This window comes from Pan troglodytes, chromosome 6, assembly GCF_028858775.2.
Source record: "Pan troglodytes isolate AG18354 chromosome 6, NHGRI_mPanTro3-v2.0_pri, whole genome shotgun sequence".
In the NCBI taxonomy this organism is placed as follows: Eukaryota; Metazoa; Chordata; class Mammalia; order Primates; family Hominidae; genus Pan; species Pan troglodytes.
In genome coordinates, this window is record NC_072404.2 from 142,762,029 (window position 1) to 142,780,129 (window position 18,101).

The following is an 18,101-nucleotide window of genomic DNA, read 5'->3' on the forward strand; positions in this document are numbered from 1 at the left end:
TATTACCATCATTTATTTAACACATGAGGTATAAATATTATAAAGGAAGAGAGAAAAATCACCATTAATTACACTTAAGAATGATTGGCTACTTAGAAGAGAATCAACTAGGGAGTATTAATGAAAGAGTTCAAAAAAGTTATCAAACACAAAAATAAATAGCTTGACCCCAGAAGGAGTAGCCACTAATAAAAAATGAGGGAAAAATGATCCCATTCAAATGCAACAAAGAAATGAAATATCTAACAATACAATTAATAAAAATATGTAAAACATACAAAATTACTAAAGAACATTTGGAGATTGTCTTCAGTAACCTTAACACATGACAAGTTCCTGAATAAGAAATTTAATATTACAAAGTTGGTAATTCTCCCCAAATTAGTCTATATTGTTAAAGCAATTCCAAACAAAATGGCAATAGAATTTCTTTTGGAACATGACCAAAACATAACTGAAGCTTATCTGCGAGAATACATGAAAAAATATAGCCAAAAATATTTAAAAAAGAAGAGTAACATTTACCCCCATTGAAACTTAACACACAGTAAAGCAAATGATAAAATGGCAATAATTAAAACAGCATGGTTAAGGAATAGAGGATATAAAAAAATTAAACAAACAACAAATTCAGAAACCACTCCAAGTGTGTGTAGGAATTTAGTATTTGATAAATGTGGAATTCTTAAAACAGTAGAAAAGTGAGTTTTCAATAAATGATGATACAACAACTAAATAAATATTTAGACCCTTAATCACACCTATATCAAAAATAAATTCCATTTGGAGTAAAAATTCAAATCTGAAAAAATGAAATAAAAAATAGACAGATATTTATATAACACTGGGAAAGAGAAGACCTTTTTAAACATAACACCAAAAGCAGAAATCATGAAAGACTGATTTATCTAAATAAAAAATGCAATATTTCTGTTTATCAAAGACATCATGGATTAAATTGATAGATATCTGACAAAGAGCAAAATGTCTGCAGCATGCAGAACAAACAAATGGTTAGTGGTTTCAATATATAAAAAGTTCTTACAAATTATGAAAAGTGAACCCTCAACAGAAAAAATATCAAATATGTTCATTCCTTCAACAGATATTTCTTGTGCACCTAATATGTGTCAAATATTGTGCTACAGGCAGAGAATACAATGTTGAAGAATCTAGACATCCAAACATGGTCTCTTCCCTTATACATTCTAGTATGGGAAATAGACCCCCCCCCCAAAGGTAAATAAACAAATAAACAACACTACAAGTTGAGATACAGGATTAGAGTGACGAAGGAAACAAAGGACTGATACAGCAAATGGGAGGACAGAAAGGGAGGGTCTACTTTCAATAGAGTGCTGCTCTGTGCAGAAATATAACAACTTTCTCAAGATGTTATATTTAATCAGTTATCTAAAGGATACGGTTGTGGTGGGAGAGAGGGTGGCTGTGAAAAGCAGCTTAAACAGAGACAACAGCATTTCCTAGGCCCCTGAGGTGCAGAAAATATCTTGGCATATTGGAAAAAGCAGTGTGGCTGCATTCAAGTGGGCAATAAAGAGAGGAGCATAGACGGGGGTGGAAGGATAGGTAAGGGTCAGACTGTGCAAGGCTATGTGAGCCATGGTAAAGGGGTTTAGATTTTATCCTAAAAGCAACAATTTGCTTAATTCAATTTGTGAGAAAGGTTGTTGCTACCACTCTATCAAAAACGTATTGGAGTGGTTAAGAGTGGTAGCAGAGAGACCAGGTGGGACTGGTGTCACAATATCCCGGTAGGAAAGAATAGACAACTCCATTAAAAAGTTTGGTTCTAAAGGAGAGCTGAGAAATGGTTCACAGATGGAGAAGACGTGCATGAGGGAAGGTGTGGTTAAGATGAAAGACACTGGAGCATGTGTGCAGGGAATAATCTATTGAGAGGAGGCAGGATTGATGATGCAAAAGAGAGAAAGGGGAAAACCTAAGGAGGAAGTCCTTGAAAAGGCAAGGGGGCTGGGATTCGGGGCATGAGAGGAGGAGCTAATCTGTGAAGCTCCCTCTATTATCACAAAAAGGAAGGTTACCAAGGTAACTGGGTTGGAGGATCTTGTGGTGACAAGATGAGAAAGTCTGTATGTAGTAAATTCTGTTTTCTCAGGCAAATGTGAAGTAAACAGGGAGGAAAAGATCAGAACATTTTGAGGAGATGAAAAGGTATGAAGAGTAGTCTCAGATGTGGAGAACTGAGACTACAGTAGGAACAACAGCACCAACTTGAGGTTTGAGTTAATGGATTGGAAGTAAAAATGAATTGGCTGAACTGTGTGCTTTTCTCAAAGAAAATGTTCAGTTGTCCCAGTAAGGCCCATGGAAGGCAGATAGGTAAGATTTATCCAGAGTTGGGATTTTGTCAGGAAAATTAAGAAATTGCGGTTCAAGAGTGCTGAAAGCAATGCATTTCAAGGAGAATGATCATGATAATGGATCACAGAATCTAGACTAAGCAAGGACGAGAACGCAAGACAGGGGCTGATAAACAGTGGGAAAGAAATGAAGCAACGAATTAGCTGTCAGTGAGCAAGGAATCTAGGATAGGAAGATGGTGATCAGAGCATGGAATGTCTGATGATGTGCTAGTTCAGGTCCTCTTAGAAGCAGACACCAAGACAGGGTTCAATGTGCAAGAGTTTTATTAAGGGAACTCCTGTGAAGGATAAACAGAAGGAAGCAGGAGAGGGGAAGGGAGACTTCATATCATAATACAGGTCTGACACCTGTGAAAGGAGAGGGGAACTGGGCCCAAGAGCCTCAGGCTGCACGCAGCATAGTTCTCAGAAAGTTTCAACCAGCCGGCTCAGGTGTTTCCAAGCCAAACTTGCTCATCAGAGGAGTCCTACATCTTCCATGAACGTGCCACCACCAACACCCCGTGCTGTGCCCGCTCACTGACTGGGAGTAGTGCCAGAGAAGCATGGCTTCAGTGCAAACCCAGCAGTGGATGCCTTGGGAAGGCAGGGGGACCTGTCAGTCACTTCCGCTCCGTGGAGCAGGAGATCTGAGAGGCCATGGTCACCACAGACAAGACTGTAGAGAGGATGCGGATTCTAATGATGACATGGTCTAGAACTGTGGTAGCAAGGACTGATTCTGAAGGGGAGAAATAATTACTGGAGATGAAGTTACAGGAAGGAGGGGACTGGATGTTGGAGTTCAAGTTCAACCACAGTTGTGCATAACACAACTCCAAGTTGTGTCAAGCACCCCACAGTCACTGAGGATTTGGACAGTTATTAAAACAATCTTCTGGCAGATGGCAATATTTGGGGTTGTGGCGGGGGGGTGGGGAGGTGGGCGGGGGGAAACTAGTTTGTCGATGCCAGGATTTGAGGTGAAGGTTCAAGTAGGAGCTAGTCTTTGAAGAACTAATCATGACAAAACTCACTAGGAATAGGAAATCTACAAATTACAGGCTGAAAGGAAAAGGATGGTATTGTCCAGTGACAAGATTCTCAAAGAAGCCGGGATTTTGGCAGGCAGAGGACGTGCTGCTCTGCGAACAACCAGGACTCGCACGGAGGCCGCCCCCAGCCTGTCCCTAAGGCACGTGGTCCTCTAGAGGGCTTCGCGGGAGAGTTCTGGCTCAAACCAGGGACGGCGAGGGCAAGGGGTGAAAGGGGGTTTGAGGCGAGGCAGAGGACTCAGGGGTCTGCGGACGACTGGTCGGCCCGTGGAGACGGCCGCGGCGAGGCGCCTGAGGCACGGCGGTGCGGAGCGAGGGCGAGGTCCCGCCGGCGGCCAGGCGGCGGCGCTCACGGAGCCGCGGGCTTCCCCAGGCCCCGGGCAGCGTGCTGGCGCTCTCGGGCGGCGCCGCCGCGGAGCTTGGCGCGGCAGCTGGCAGCGGCCTGACGCGTGGTGACGGCGCCCGCGGGCAGGCAGCGGCTCCCGTGGGCGGCCGGGCGCAGGGCGGCGGCGCTGCGGGACGACGGCTTCGCGAGGCTTCGGCCCGCACGGGTGGCAGCGGTCCCCAGGGAGGAAAGACAAAGATATGCGGGTTAGAAACCAAGGAAAGAGCGCCGACGCCTCTCAGCCCCGCAAGAGCTGCAGACCCACGGGCAGTGCGGTGCCACTTTCGCCCAACAGGGTGCCACGAGAGAAAACTGCGGTGGTCATAGGAAAACAGATCCAATTCAGGTCTCATGCAACAACTTGGTGGCAATTTAGGAAAATGTATCAAAACCCTTAAATGTCTGAATACTCTTTGACCCAGAAAGTCTAGCTTGAGAATTTTCCCTTAAGGAATAATTATGAATACCTACAAACTTTTCATACAGGGTGTTCAGTGCAGTATCTATAATAGAAAAAAAAAATGCCAGAAAAAAATGGCAAAAAAAAAAAAAATGGGAATGTCCTATACCCAACAATAAGGTATTGGTTATAGTCTTTTTCTTACAGCGAATACTAAACTGCTATTGAAATAATGCCGTGAAATAATACGTAATGATATGGAAAAGAATTGATACTATATGCAATGAAAAAAATCAGTTTCATCCCCATTTGTACCATGTGAGTGTATACTTATGTGTACATGTGTGTACACACGACACATCACATATGTAATAATGGACAGAAACACATCAAAATGTTAAGCAGTTATCTCCAGGAGATAAAGCTGCAGGTAACCCTTTTTTAACTTATGTTTCCCAAATTTCATACAAGTTTGTTTTATAGTAAAAAATATAATACAAGGAATTTTACTCCATTCTTATGTACCCATTCTATATTTATCTCAATTCAAATTTATGAAAATCTTTCTTTTCTATTGTGTAGCAAAGTGGTGGACATCAAAAGATTTTTAAAAATGAATAGAGTCCACAAAAGTAGTTTATCTTCCTCAAAAGTTCTGCGTAAATTACAGTATTACAGAAGAGTTTATTGCTTAAACACTTTGCAGTTAATCAAAGCCACTGTCTTTTGTGACATTATATCTTATTTAACTCTAGTAATAATTTCCACTTTAGAAAAAAAAATTTGGGCTTTTGAGAAACGAGAAATGTAATTTGATTTGTAATTTCCAGACTTGGGAACACACAGTTTGCTAAAAACAGAAAAATGTGGGACAAATGTTTTAGATCATACCAATGTTTTAGAGTAATTCAATGAATCTCTCTTTAGTTTGAAATAATTGAATGGGATCAAAACTAAAATATGGCAATGAACTAGAATCTAAGCTTAACATCCTGGTCTCCCAATCATAAATTAATTTAAAATTTTAAGTTAATACCTAGGGAGTCTGTTTTGCTAAGCCTTGTTCCAGGAACATGCATAAAAGTGATAATAAAATTATAATAATATAACACAGGAGAGGGGTTCCAGGGCTTTGTTATTAGATTGATAGAAGATCCACTGTAAGTTTCAGATATATTTTAAGCTGAAGTGAGCTCAGAGTTGTCAGGCTGATTTTATCTAATGATGAGCAAATCCAAGATTAGATGTTTATTGGAATGTTGCTTTGTTGCTTAAACAGATGACATAAGTAATCACACCATCCTGTAAGTTTCCTTCACCCTGAAGGTACTGGATACAATTATTGTGTCTGGAAGCATACTTTTGGTAAAAATTATCAGAAATAAATAAAATGTCCAAAGAGAACAAATCCTCTTAAGGCCAAAAGTTTGTGTTAACCACCTGCTCCTGAATAAAATGAAGGTTATAGGAGCTTTTAATAAAACATTTTCTCTCAAAAACCTTAGTATTCCCCAAATGATGTAACCAAACAATGTTAAATACAAATAAGACAGAAGAGCATTTGTTATTGGTGCTACACTCCAGCTTTCACTATCCATACAGTGATTTCAATTTAACTCAACATTTTTGGAGTCCCTATTATGTCTCCTGCACTGTGCTCAGACAGTATGAACAAAAAAGATAACACAAGGTTCCTACCTTTGAGAAGCTCTAGCTAGAAAATTACCTTCAGATTACTCAGATGCGGGGGATAACCTGAATCCCTAAATTACTCGCCATTGTCGTGTCAAAGCTTCGCATCCCATATTCTTCAAATGAGCTGATTTCCTCTCATTCCTTTGCTCAGATTTATCCAGAGCAACCTACTGCCTCCACAATAGCTAAATCGATAGAGATTCTGACTAAAGATATGGACTTCCTCCTCCAGAAACATGCGCAGAAGTGCATACACCATTTACTTCGTTTCACTGCACTGGAAGCTGATTTACTGAACATAAGCAATATTTGTAAAGGATTATGCCTCCGTTCTCTTTTGAAAGAAAAATGACTGTTTCCTGGAAAAAAAATTTAGAAAATTCTGACTGTTCAGTAGTACATCTCAATGAGATCTAGTTTAAATGAGTTGAAACTGTGCTTTGGCTTTTGACATAGCAACATATACTTCATCTTTGATAACCCATTACAACTTTTTCCCTATGGCAACAAGTGCTGAAATCCTTGACTCACAAAGGTACGTATTTAATAGAACGAAAGCAGAATTGCATAGAATGGAATTTGCCAGGTTAAGGTGGCCTGCACACTGTAACACCAAATTCCTCCAAGACTTTCAAGTTAGATTCAAGTCACATTATTTCCTCTGCCTTCAAGTTCAATTAGACTTCTGGAAAATCAGCAGACTTCTGTCTGGTTAGAGAAAAACATCTTACCCTGCTCCTGTTTCTTGGCAACACCTTTTGGAAAAGTGGTAACAGCTGCTGATATGGAAAGCACCGAGGCACAATGACGTGCAGCAATCCTTTCCTCATCAAGCAGGAAAACCATGCTGTGTTCCTGACATCACAGGTGCACCAGCTGCCCCCAGAGTGCAATTTTTCTTCTTCCATTTGAATATTTATTGAGAACGAATATTTTGAAGATGTTGACAGTCTTTCCAGTTTCCAAAAGGTGTTCTTAAATGGAGTTCTCCTTTGATGACATCAGCAAGCACATGAAAATGTGAAGCTGGATGCACTGAGAGGCATCAACAGTTTCATTCATTTGCATGCTGAAGAGAAATATGCAGAGCTGCCCATTTCTTCCAAGTCTGAAGTGAGTGATGTCATTTGACAGAAGTAGGGCCTTAATTTTCTTTCATGGACCACATTTAAGAACCTTTGAGTCAAACTATTTGATTCTGCACTCCCCTTACACTATTGTTTCCCACCTCTGTACTTTTGTTCTTGGCATTTCACCCATCAAAAAATGTTTTCTCCCTGCTCTCATCTATTCAAATCCTGTCCATCTCTCAAGACCTAGACCAAAGCCAGACTCTTTCATTAAGCTTTCCCTGACTACTGCAGCCTGAAATGATCTCTCTTCTGAACTCTGACAATGGTTCCTATCTTTGACAGTTCTCAAAATGTGGTTCTGAGACCACCACCTTTAAAAATGCAGCATATTATGTATTTTTACAAGCACCAGAAAGAGCTGTGGTAATTTTTCCTGTTTTCCTGAATCTTCTTTGCAACTCTTAAAAGAATAACTCACTTCCCAGATGGATGAAGACTGACAATGATTATTTTTGCTGGGGTGATCAACTGACTCATCTGAATCATTCCTTTCTGTACTCATTTTCACACAAATGTTTTGATTTGTCAGTTGTGTATCTGTCAGGTCTGTAGTGTCACTGCTGACTGCTGAAATCCTACATTTACCCATGGACTTTTCAATCACAACCTCCCAGTACCATGGCCATCCTTCTAAGGATTCAGATGTTGCTACCATTTTCAAAATAACTTCACAATCTATGAGAAAGAATTTAAGCAGAGCTTAAAATGAAGGCAAGCACAGTTAGATGGAAATGGCTACAACTGACATCATATACTCAAATAAGATGTAAAATCAAATGTATTCTGGAACTGAGCAGCAACTTCAAGATCATCTCTTCCAACAGATTCACATGACAGGTGGGGGAAATGTGGAGAATGGGGTATTTCAGAGCAAGAAACTGAAATTTAAAAGAATAAAAATCTTAAAGTTAAAACAATAGCAAGATTTAAATGAAAAGAATTAAAGGATGAAAATAACTCAAAATGTAAAAGATGGATCACACTCATCTATAAACATGGCCCAAAAGACTGTCTTTGATATTACAAGTAACAAGATGACTTGGACTCAAAACCAGTTATGCTTATTCATAATAATAGTTATCATGTACTTACTGTATACCAGGAATTGGGCTAAGTGTTTTACATACATTAATCAGCTCAACTGCATTAAATTCTAATAGAAAAAAAGTATCAAAAGAGAAAGTCTATAATACCTCTGTAAGAAAAGAAATGAAGAAAGCAAAAGCTGGCCATGCATCTGCAGCCTGGTCTAGTAGAAAGGATGCTCTGCATATTGAACAATATCTGGTCTGAGTGGCAGTTGCATTCCTATGGGGAAGATGAGTGTGTTGCACTACCAGAGCTTACTGACACTGGTTGCTGAGAGCTGATTCAATGCTCACCAAACAACCTTCTGATTATAATTTATTTTCCATGTAGATTTGCCTATTGGGAGAAAATGCACTGAACCATAAACATGAGAAATGATTGTGCCTGACACTTCCCATCACAAATTAAATAACTGAATTGTGGTATTTATACACTACTATGAAGCCGGTTAAAGGGATGCAGTCTTCTAATACCTAGTTACCTCTCTGGATGAACCAATAATCAGGGTCAGCCTTAGAAAGCAGTGGCCACATCAAAGTTCCTGTGAGGCCTGGCAGGGAGGCCAGCCTGCCCTCTGTCCTGCTGTCCACCTTCTTTAAACAGCAAAATCCCACGATTACACACACACACACACACACACACACACACACACAATAACCATTTTAATTAGAAATGGAAATGATGAGAAAAGGAGGAACAAAATATAGTGTTTTTCTATGCTCTAGAGCACTAACTTGTGAGCTTAGTTTTTACAGCAGATAAGGCCAAAGTGGTTTTTTTTCCCAATGGCACCGATAAGTACTTATTTTGCTTATTAAAAGAATCAGTCACCTAAGCAAAAAGAAAAAGTCCAAGTAGAACTTGGACATATAAACTTTTACCAAAGAATAAATATAAAAATATTTCAGATGTCCACAAACATATGCAATACATCATTACTTAGGGGTGTTGTTTCCTTTTGGGATGTTTTGTTGGTCAGTTTTTGTTTTCTGACATCATCTCCATAGGAGAGAAACTTATAAATATGGCAGGATCCTAACATGACTTAATCACACTTCTTGACAAGACTTTTTGTTCATTATCTTACATCAAGAATTCCAAAGTCAGAATGCAGTAAGAACCCTTAAGACCCTGTGTTCAGGGTTGAGGATAACACATGTAAAAGCTGTGCTAAAGCTATGAACATCAAGAATATGATCTTACTTGTTCAACTACTGAATTTTAACTATGATGATGGTGTTATGAAAATATATTTTTAGTCTGATTAACTTTTTTTCCAATCAACAATGGTTGGAGTCTAATAGTATTTTCAGACAGAATTACCAAGTAAATAATACATTGAGAAGGCCTGCCATCTTTAGGAAGAAAGCAGAATTACTGACTAATTATCTAACATGAAGTTCAAATATAAGTACTCAACCTCTATGAATATTATCATGGACATTTGGCATGGGACACATTTTTTAATGGATTTGTCTTTTGTGACACAATTTGGTCCATAAGATCTAAAATCAAACGGTTCTGACAGGCTCTATTTTTCTCTGAAAATTAAAGCAATAATTGCACTGATAGATAAGCTGGCCAAAAAAATAACCCAGAATGATCAAAATTAATGGTGTATTTTTATATAGATGATCATGAATCATATCAAGATAAAAATATATAGTTACAAGCTGTTTTGAGAAACAAATGAAAGACTATTTCTGTGATATGCATTTGAGGTTGGAGATTTTAAAATTTAGAAAATGAAACAAACATTTGTGGTTTGACATTTTAACATCATTGCTTCTCACTGGCCTTGAGATAAACTGTTTGTACACACAGTACAAATTTTTACACAAGTCTGAAGGTAAATGATTTCCCTGAAAACTTCATCTGCCAATTCTTTCTCAAATGGAAAAGTAAATATACAATTAGCTATTTTTGGTAACCAGCAATAACAGCTATTTATAAATTTCCCTTATTATTTTTTAACTTTCAACATTATTTATCATAAATCAGTGACCCTCTCTTCCTGAAAGAAATGTGAAATACTACATCATGTTGCACGTGAGGTGCTCAATATGCTAGAAATAAATAATAATTTAATACTCTGTCCATTCATATTAACAAAAAACAGTTGTTTAATAATAATAGGCAGTATAGCAAAATGGAAAGTTCATGGACCAAGGAACAAAAAAATCCCGGGCTCTACAATTTTCAGACATTGTTAAGTAAAAAAAGGCAAGGTGCAGAAAGGTATGCATACTATGCTACCATCTGTGTGAAGGACAATGTATACATCTCCTTGATTGCACATACATGAAATAGCTCTTGAAAGTCCAAGAAATTGGTAACTTCTTGCCTCTGGGGAAGGTAATGGAAGAACTGAGAGATGGGGTAGGGAAAAAACTTACCTTTCACAGTATACCTTTTTGTACTTTTTAAAAACATGTTATTACATATTAAAATAATCTTTAAGAGATAGCTGGCTTCTATTCCTGACTTCTTCATCAGCTACACATTTGACCTTGTGCAATCACTTACCTCAGTTTTCTCCATTTTAAAATACTAAATCTCTAGATTCTCCATGTACAACTCAACAGAATTATGGCTCAATCGAAGGTATATACAAAATATCAGGTGGTGAAATAAAATAACTATTAGCCTTAATTTGCAATGACTTACTCTTCTGTCTTTTTATTCTGTATTGAAAGTAAAAGTGTGATTAACCCACCTTTTTGACATATCCAAACTATTGCTTCTGAGATACACACTCTCAAAACATTTCAATTATTGAGTAAATATTAAATGTAAGTATAAAGAGGTAGAATTTTGTGGTGGAGTTTCAAAATTGAAACTGAGATAGGAAAAAGCTGAAAATCACCCATATATCTCCAAAAAATTATCCCAAGAATCTTCTAAAAATCATCCATAATCTTTATAAACAGAAGATACTAAAAGAACCAGAGAAGGCCAAGAGTAGAGCAATAGAAAGCTTAGACCAGGAAAAATAGGACATGAAGAAGACACTACAAAAAAGAAATCAAAACTTATTGATAGCTTACAGGACAGGGAGAATGGGGACAGGCCTGGTGATCCATTCTTTCATAATTCTACATGCTGCAGGGTAAAACTGCTAGCCTTGGGTCTCAAAGGGCTTAGTCTAATCATGGGGGGCAATGTAATTAATAACGCAATAATAACACAAAGGATAGAAGTGAAAAATAAATGGTAAGGTAAATGTGAGTTTATCAGAAGAGGTCTCCATGAGTTGGAACTGTCAAGAACAGATTCATAGAAGAAATAAGACTTTGAAGTCTACGTAATAAGCAAAGTGGTGGTGGTAGCATGGATAAAATGAAGAATTCAAGCAAGGAGAGTCAGTTCTAGTCGGATGGGAGCAGTAATCGTAGATAACAGGCTGATGAATTTAGTTTTAGACATAGTTTTATTCTAAATAGTAACTTGGCTAAAAATATTAAAAATTATTTTTCAAATGTTGGGTTGCCAAATTTTCTTTATAGATTACTACATAGGAATGATGACATGCTAGTAATATATCAAAACTGGCTGACTAGGCAAGATCAACACACATCTAGATCCAACTTTTTAATAGGCAGGGCCCTGAGGTATGAGAAAATCACACTTACACAGGATGTTTGGTAACCATCTTCCAGTATTTTCTTGCAGGTACCTAATATTATTTCCTAACACAATTTTCATACTCAGGAATCAGCTCCACCCAAAAAACATAAACCAGGAAATCAAGAGGTGCCAGTTTTACTTTGCCATTGATTAAGTTTGTGAATTGGGCCTTGGTGATGAAATTGAGTGCTGTGGGTTTTAACTATATGAAAAAATGTCAAAACAAAATAAACCAAAAGAACAATCTGTCAGTGATCTAGTGATTTTGTAAAGCTAAAGCAATGATGTATAACCACTTAACTTCTGGCAAAATACACATTATAAATTCAAGATATTTGTTATTACATGGATAAAAAGTTGTGTCTGTGTGTGTGTGTGTATGTGTGTGAGAGAGAGAGAGTGTGTGTGTTGTTATTGGTAGCATACTGATAAATCTTGTAAGAAATTTCTAAAAATGTATTTCTAAAATGTTGGCACAGGGCAAGAAAGAATATCAACAAATATAAAGAAGGCTATAAAGCAAATGAAGTCCTCAATGCAGAAAGCATATATTCTAAAATTCTATTCTACTTTTGATTTTTGTTACAATCCTTCAAACACCCAAATACACATATCTTCATCAATAATCTCTTAGTGATTTACTGGGGTGTGAATGAGAATATAGAGGCTTGCCAGGAAAAAAAAAATGATGTTTAAACAAAAAAAGAGAGACTGGAAACAGGTAAAAGTTTACGGTTAATATAATTGTGTGTTACAGCAGTGTGCCTTGTATTATTTGATGTGGATATTAGGCTTTAATGCTAATACCCATCATTGATTAAAGTATAAATAACAAGAAAGAGAAACCATTTTCAAAGCATTAAAACAAAAAACTTAAAAATGTGTGTGTGTGTGTGTGTGTTTTACTCTAGATCATAAGGGAATAAAAAAATTGTTTTATTATAGCTATCCTCTTCTAATTCAGGTCTGTCGTTTCTACTATTGACTTCAGTTTTTAGGAGTTATAACTCAGCCATAAAATTTACTATATTGAAACTTGACAAAGTCTCCTGGGAATTCTTTCCTTTAAAGGCATATTTTAAAAGTTAATGCCAAAAAAGTTGGATACAGACCAATGGCATCTTGAGTGGTATACAGACCTATGCTTTCTTTATTAAATCAATGGTTTCTATCCCAAGCAGGGCTGATTTCTGAAAAGTCATCTTGCATACCTTCATAAGTACCCACTGGCCTGGAGGTACGTGGTGGTAAATAGGCTGCTTCATTTCACTTTTAAGGAGACACAAATTTCCACTTCATACTAGTGTTTTCTAGATGGCAAGATCAGAAACAGTTTTATCATTATGTTCTTTCTCCAGAAAGGAGGTGGAAAAGGGAAAAACCAATGAGGGCCACAGGATGACAACGCAGGATCTACATTTCATTAAATATTCACCAGTCCAAAAAGTGCAGCTTTACAAAGTATAATTAATATATTTAAGTCATCTGTTCAACCTTTAATAGTACCTTTATTCCCTTAGACTCTGGCTATGGATACTAAATTACTTAAGTTTCTCATAGGGATTATGTCAAATTCTATCAGGATCTTATCAGCCAGATGGCTTTCTCCTAGTTTCCTTGACTAGATTAGGCACACAGACATAGTACCTGCCTAGATCAGAGGCATGGGGAGTAAATCATGAAAATTCCTGGACAGATCAAAGCTATGGGACTCAACAAATAAATCTTATTTGGTCCAAGAACACTAATCAATTGCTTTATTTTTTAAAATAAGATTTTTCCTTTTTCAAGAAATAATCTTTTAAAATAGGTCTTACAGATTTTATCTTAAAACCTCTCTGAATACAACACATAAATTAATTCATATTGCCTAATACTATTACAATTTAATTATTCAGTACTTCTCAGAGTAAAATCAAATACATGTTATATTACATATTTTATATGGGGGTGGGGGTAACAGAGAGAGAGAGACAGACAGAATCAGAGCTAGCCAAATACCTGCTCCCAAATGAAAAACTGAAATAGGTAGGTATTATCATAAACTACATAATAAATGAAAAGAATCCATGTAGTAGTATAATACATTGATTCTATTTATTCTTCCTGGTAATCCCTTCAAAGTCTATGGCTTCAACAACTACATGAACACTAATGACTTCTAAATCTCTAGCCCCTGGGCAATTTCTCTCCTGACCTCTAACCTGTATATTCTACTCCTATTAAGCATCTCCAATTAGATATCCCTCTACCACCTCAAACTCAACATATCTAAAACTTAATTCAGCATTTCCCCCTGGAAAAGTGTTCTTCTTCCTCCCGTATTCTTTGCCTTGAATGGTGCCACCCACCTGCTCAACTAGAATGCCTGAAACTGAATCATACTAGATTCTTTCTTCATCTCCACTGCCTGGAAAATTTCATTTCTGAAATAATTATTTCACCTGTATCCTTTTCTGTAGTCTCATTGCCAAAACCTGAATTTACGTCCTATCACTCTTAGACTTCTGAAATAGTCTCTTAATTGATTTCCCTCACACAATCCCACATCCCCACCTCCACTCCAATTCAGTCCCCTTGGTGCTATTATATGTCCCTGTTTATAATCTTTCAACGGTACTCCTAATTTTGAAATATAGTTCAAACTATTTACTTGGTACATAAAAGCCTTCTTGATTTGGCCATTTCCCTGTCTCATACTCCTTCCCTTAATCTACATGTGATTTCATGTCTCTGTACCTACATGGAAACTTTTTCTGCCTATCTCTTTCAAAACTCAAGAATAAATTTAGGAATTATAAGTCTTTCCTAACTCCTCAGTGTGCCTTAATATTCCACTTCTGTGTCCTTATAATGTATTCCTCTTCCATCATACTTGAAGAGGAACTGCATTGCTTATCTCTGTACCTGACTCAGTGCCTCGCACGAAGCAGGAGCTTACTTGTTTACTGACTGAATGAAATAAGTCAATGTAAGACAGTGAAATCTGAAGAATACTCATGGAATGCTTTAACTTTTGATACTGAACAAGCTCTGCCAAAAAAATTGTTTAATTTAATTTGCTTATTATTACTAATCTGTCCCCAATCGTATTTTTAAATAATTTCTTTCATCTTCTATTCAATAAAGTGTGCTAAGTTGAAATCTTCAACCTTTAAAAGGCAAACACCTCATTTCAAACACAACTAGTCTTACAAGTAATAAACTCTTTAATTAACATGTAATACAAAGGCTTGCATTACTCAAGAGACTAAAAGGAATTTGGGTTAATTCAACCTAGCAAATACCTGTTTGCCTGCATACCTAGGACACCATCTACACATCAGTAGCATGTAAACAAATCTAGCTGTCACCACCCCACAGCCCCCAAATCAACTACAGTCACGTCAGTAAATCTCCTGTCACGTATCATAGCCCCAGCATCCCTTCAGCTTCCTATGATCAACCCAGTAAGGTTTAGGTTATTTTTAATTCTTACCAACAACGTTAATTTGGTTATTTAAAAGCTATAACACTATTTCCACCTCTGTATGCAACATACCAAATTAAAATTCTAGCAAAGAGGACCTGAAAGCAAAATATTTTTAAGTAAAGAAATTAAAGTTATTTTTAAAATAGAACTTATTCAAAAACAAAATTGTCAGTCAATGCCTTAAAAACAATAAACACACCTAGTCCTAACAATATCATAATGAAAATTAAGCATGTGTAATCTTCAGAGTTGAGTGTTATTTTTAAGAGGCAATAGAGTCTCTGAACAGATGACTTACTTCCTCTACTTGTCTTTTATTTGACCTCAGAGGACCATAGCTGACAGGAGGATAGGAAATGAGAAATTACTTTTAGATTCATGTTTATCATTTATCTGATGGTCATTGGAAAAAACGAAGGACAAAGTTTCATCCTCTGCGTACTGAAACTTTAATGGAAGACAATATCCAAAACAAAACTATTTTAGACTGGATCTAAAGCCCATTACACTTCTCTTATAGAATAAGCAAGAGTAGGAAACAGATACACCACACTTAAATGAAAAAAAAAAAAGGAAATCTTTTAAAATGTAGATGGTTATTATTTATAGCCTTATTGTTCAAAGTGTGGATCACACACCATCAGCACGGACATCACATGGAGCTCGCTGGAACTGGAAAATCTCAGGTCACACCCAGAGCTCCTGACTCAGAATCTGCATTTTAACAAGGTCCCACATGATCATATATATGTTAAGGTTTGAGGTTCTTTGGTTTATATAGTTGAGTAGTTCTGAAAACCCATCAAATTACCCAGGTAGTTGGTACAAAATATATAGGAGCTTGGACACTACCACTAGAAATTGCAATCTGATAGATGTGGAGTCAGCCAGACATCTGCATTTTTTCAAAATTTTGTAGGCAATTTGAATTCACATCCTGATTAAATAACCAACCACTAGTGTAATCAAAGGAATTTTGGCTTTACCAAAGTACAGAACTCCTTTAAATACCAAACTCCTCTACTCTAGTACATTGAAAATAACATTTTATGTATTCTTGTTTCAGACACTCTATTTTGTAAAACAGACAAATGTTAATTTATATATTTACATATAATCCTTTATAGGAGATTCAATAATCTCTCCTACAGAAAAGTTGAGGTCAACTCAGATGTATGCCCATTCTCCAAAGAGACCCAAACTGGTTCTTTTCTGGAACAAAATACGTTTGAAATCACAAGGTATCACTAGCACATAATACTGCTTGTGATTTTTTTTTTGTTAACATGGTAAGTCATCCAAGATGGAAACTTTATTTATACTAACAGCAACTCAAATACTCAATTCAATCAACAACAAAGTTAAAATAAAGAGTCAAAAACATGAGAACTAAAATATGAAAAAATACTCTATCAGTGTCACTGATATCACTACAGGCATGTAATGAAGCATGCAAATGTGTACTTGGAGTATAATTAAGTTAGGAATAAAGACATAAGTTAGTGTTGCTTCTCATCAATAATGAGCAAAGAAGACTGATCCTGGCATGATACTGGAGCAGTTTTGCAGGTCACTTAACCAACAGCCTCCATCCAAAATGCATTCCCTCCACAAATTCTATAGGTCACAAACTGTACTCAGTACTGTGCTCAGCACTGAGGACACAAGGACACAGCCCTGCCTTCAAGCGCCTTTTTCAGTCTAGTTGGGGAGACCCAAATAAACAGGTAGTTACAAAACATGGTACTAACTGCCACAACAGGAGAGGGAGAGGGTAGGATGAGTATACTGAAGGGTACTCAGCTGCCTTGGAGAGACAGGGAAGGTTCCTAAGAGATGAGTCCTGAAAGAAGAGAGGTGGGTAATATAAGAGGACATTCCAAGCTGAGGCCTTAGGAAAAAGAGCATGAATTTGCACTTAAGAAAAATCACTCTAAGGCCAGGTGTGGTGGTGCATGCCTGTAATCCCATCGCTTTGTGAAGCCAAGTCAGGAGGATTGCTTGAGGCCAGGATTCGACACCAGCCTGAGCAACATAGAGAGACCTCATCTCTACAGAAAATAAATAATAAAAATTAGCAAGGTGTGGTGGTACAGGCTTGTATCCCAGCTACTCAGGAAGCTGAGGAAGGAGAATCACCTGAGCCCAGGAGTTCGAGGCTGCAGTCAACTAGGATTACACCACTATGTACTTCATCCTGAGTGAAAAAAAGGAAAAGAAAAATCAATCTGGCCTCAGACATGAAAAAAGCCTAGACTTATAAAATTCTTGAGAGTAATCAAGTCATATTTTTCTTCAGATCCTAAATGTTTAGTACAGTCCTTGGCATAAAGTAGTTGCTCAAGTGTAGATGGCTGAATAAATGGGTGAATGGAATTATATGTAAAGAAATTTAAAAGTCCAATCAAGATGAATTCATTAATATTTATTCATTCCATATGTTCTAAATATAATCTATTCTTGATGACTCTGGATGAAGAAACTCAGCTTATGTAGAAAAGTATATCTTTTGGAAAGGTTCTCATTCAACAGAGTTTCATTATTAAGCTTTAGAACTTAAGGCAAAACTGCTGATACCAAGTAAAAAGCTTAAAGCAAAACTATGTTGAATATGATTCTCTCCTAAGATGCTGAATATATGAGAAGCTACATAGTGAAGGCCCTATATAAGATGAGGCCTCAGGCCTCAACGTGTGCACAATTCCAACAGAGACAGAATTATTCCAAGGCCAAGCATAGAGATACAATTATTCCAAGCCCCAGTGTAAGAACCACCTTTCCCAAAAAGCTTTTTGTGGAAAATGCCCAAAAATAATATTTAGACCAGGAAAAAAAATCTAGTAAGCTGTTATTTGATT

At 37.1% G+C, this 18,101-nt stretch overlaps 1 protein-coding gene across 3 annotated transcripts in view; it reads right to left on the bottom strand.

The window, feature by feature from the left end:
* Positions 1–2,654: 2,654 nt before the first annotated feature.
* ZNF800 (zinc finger protein 800) overlaps positions 2,655–18,101 on the bottom strand; it is a 46,055-nt gene continuing 30,608 nt past the window's right edge. For 2 of the 3 annotated variants that reach the window (XM_009454142.5, XM_009454143.5), the window contains one exon: positions 2,655–3,978. In XM_009454142.5, coding sequence (XP_009452417.4) covers positions 3,792–3,978 — 187 coding nt within the window. In that variant the 3' untranslated portion in view covers positions 2,655–3,791. Of the gene's footprint in view, positions 3,979–17,189; positions 17,441–18,101 lie in introns of those variants that run through there. The other variant, XM_054656247.2, reaches the window with a different exon arrangement.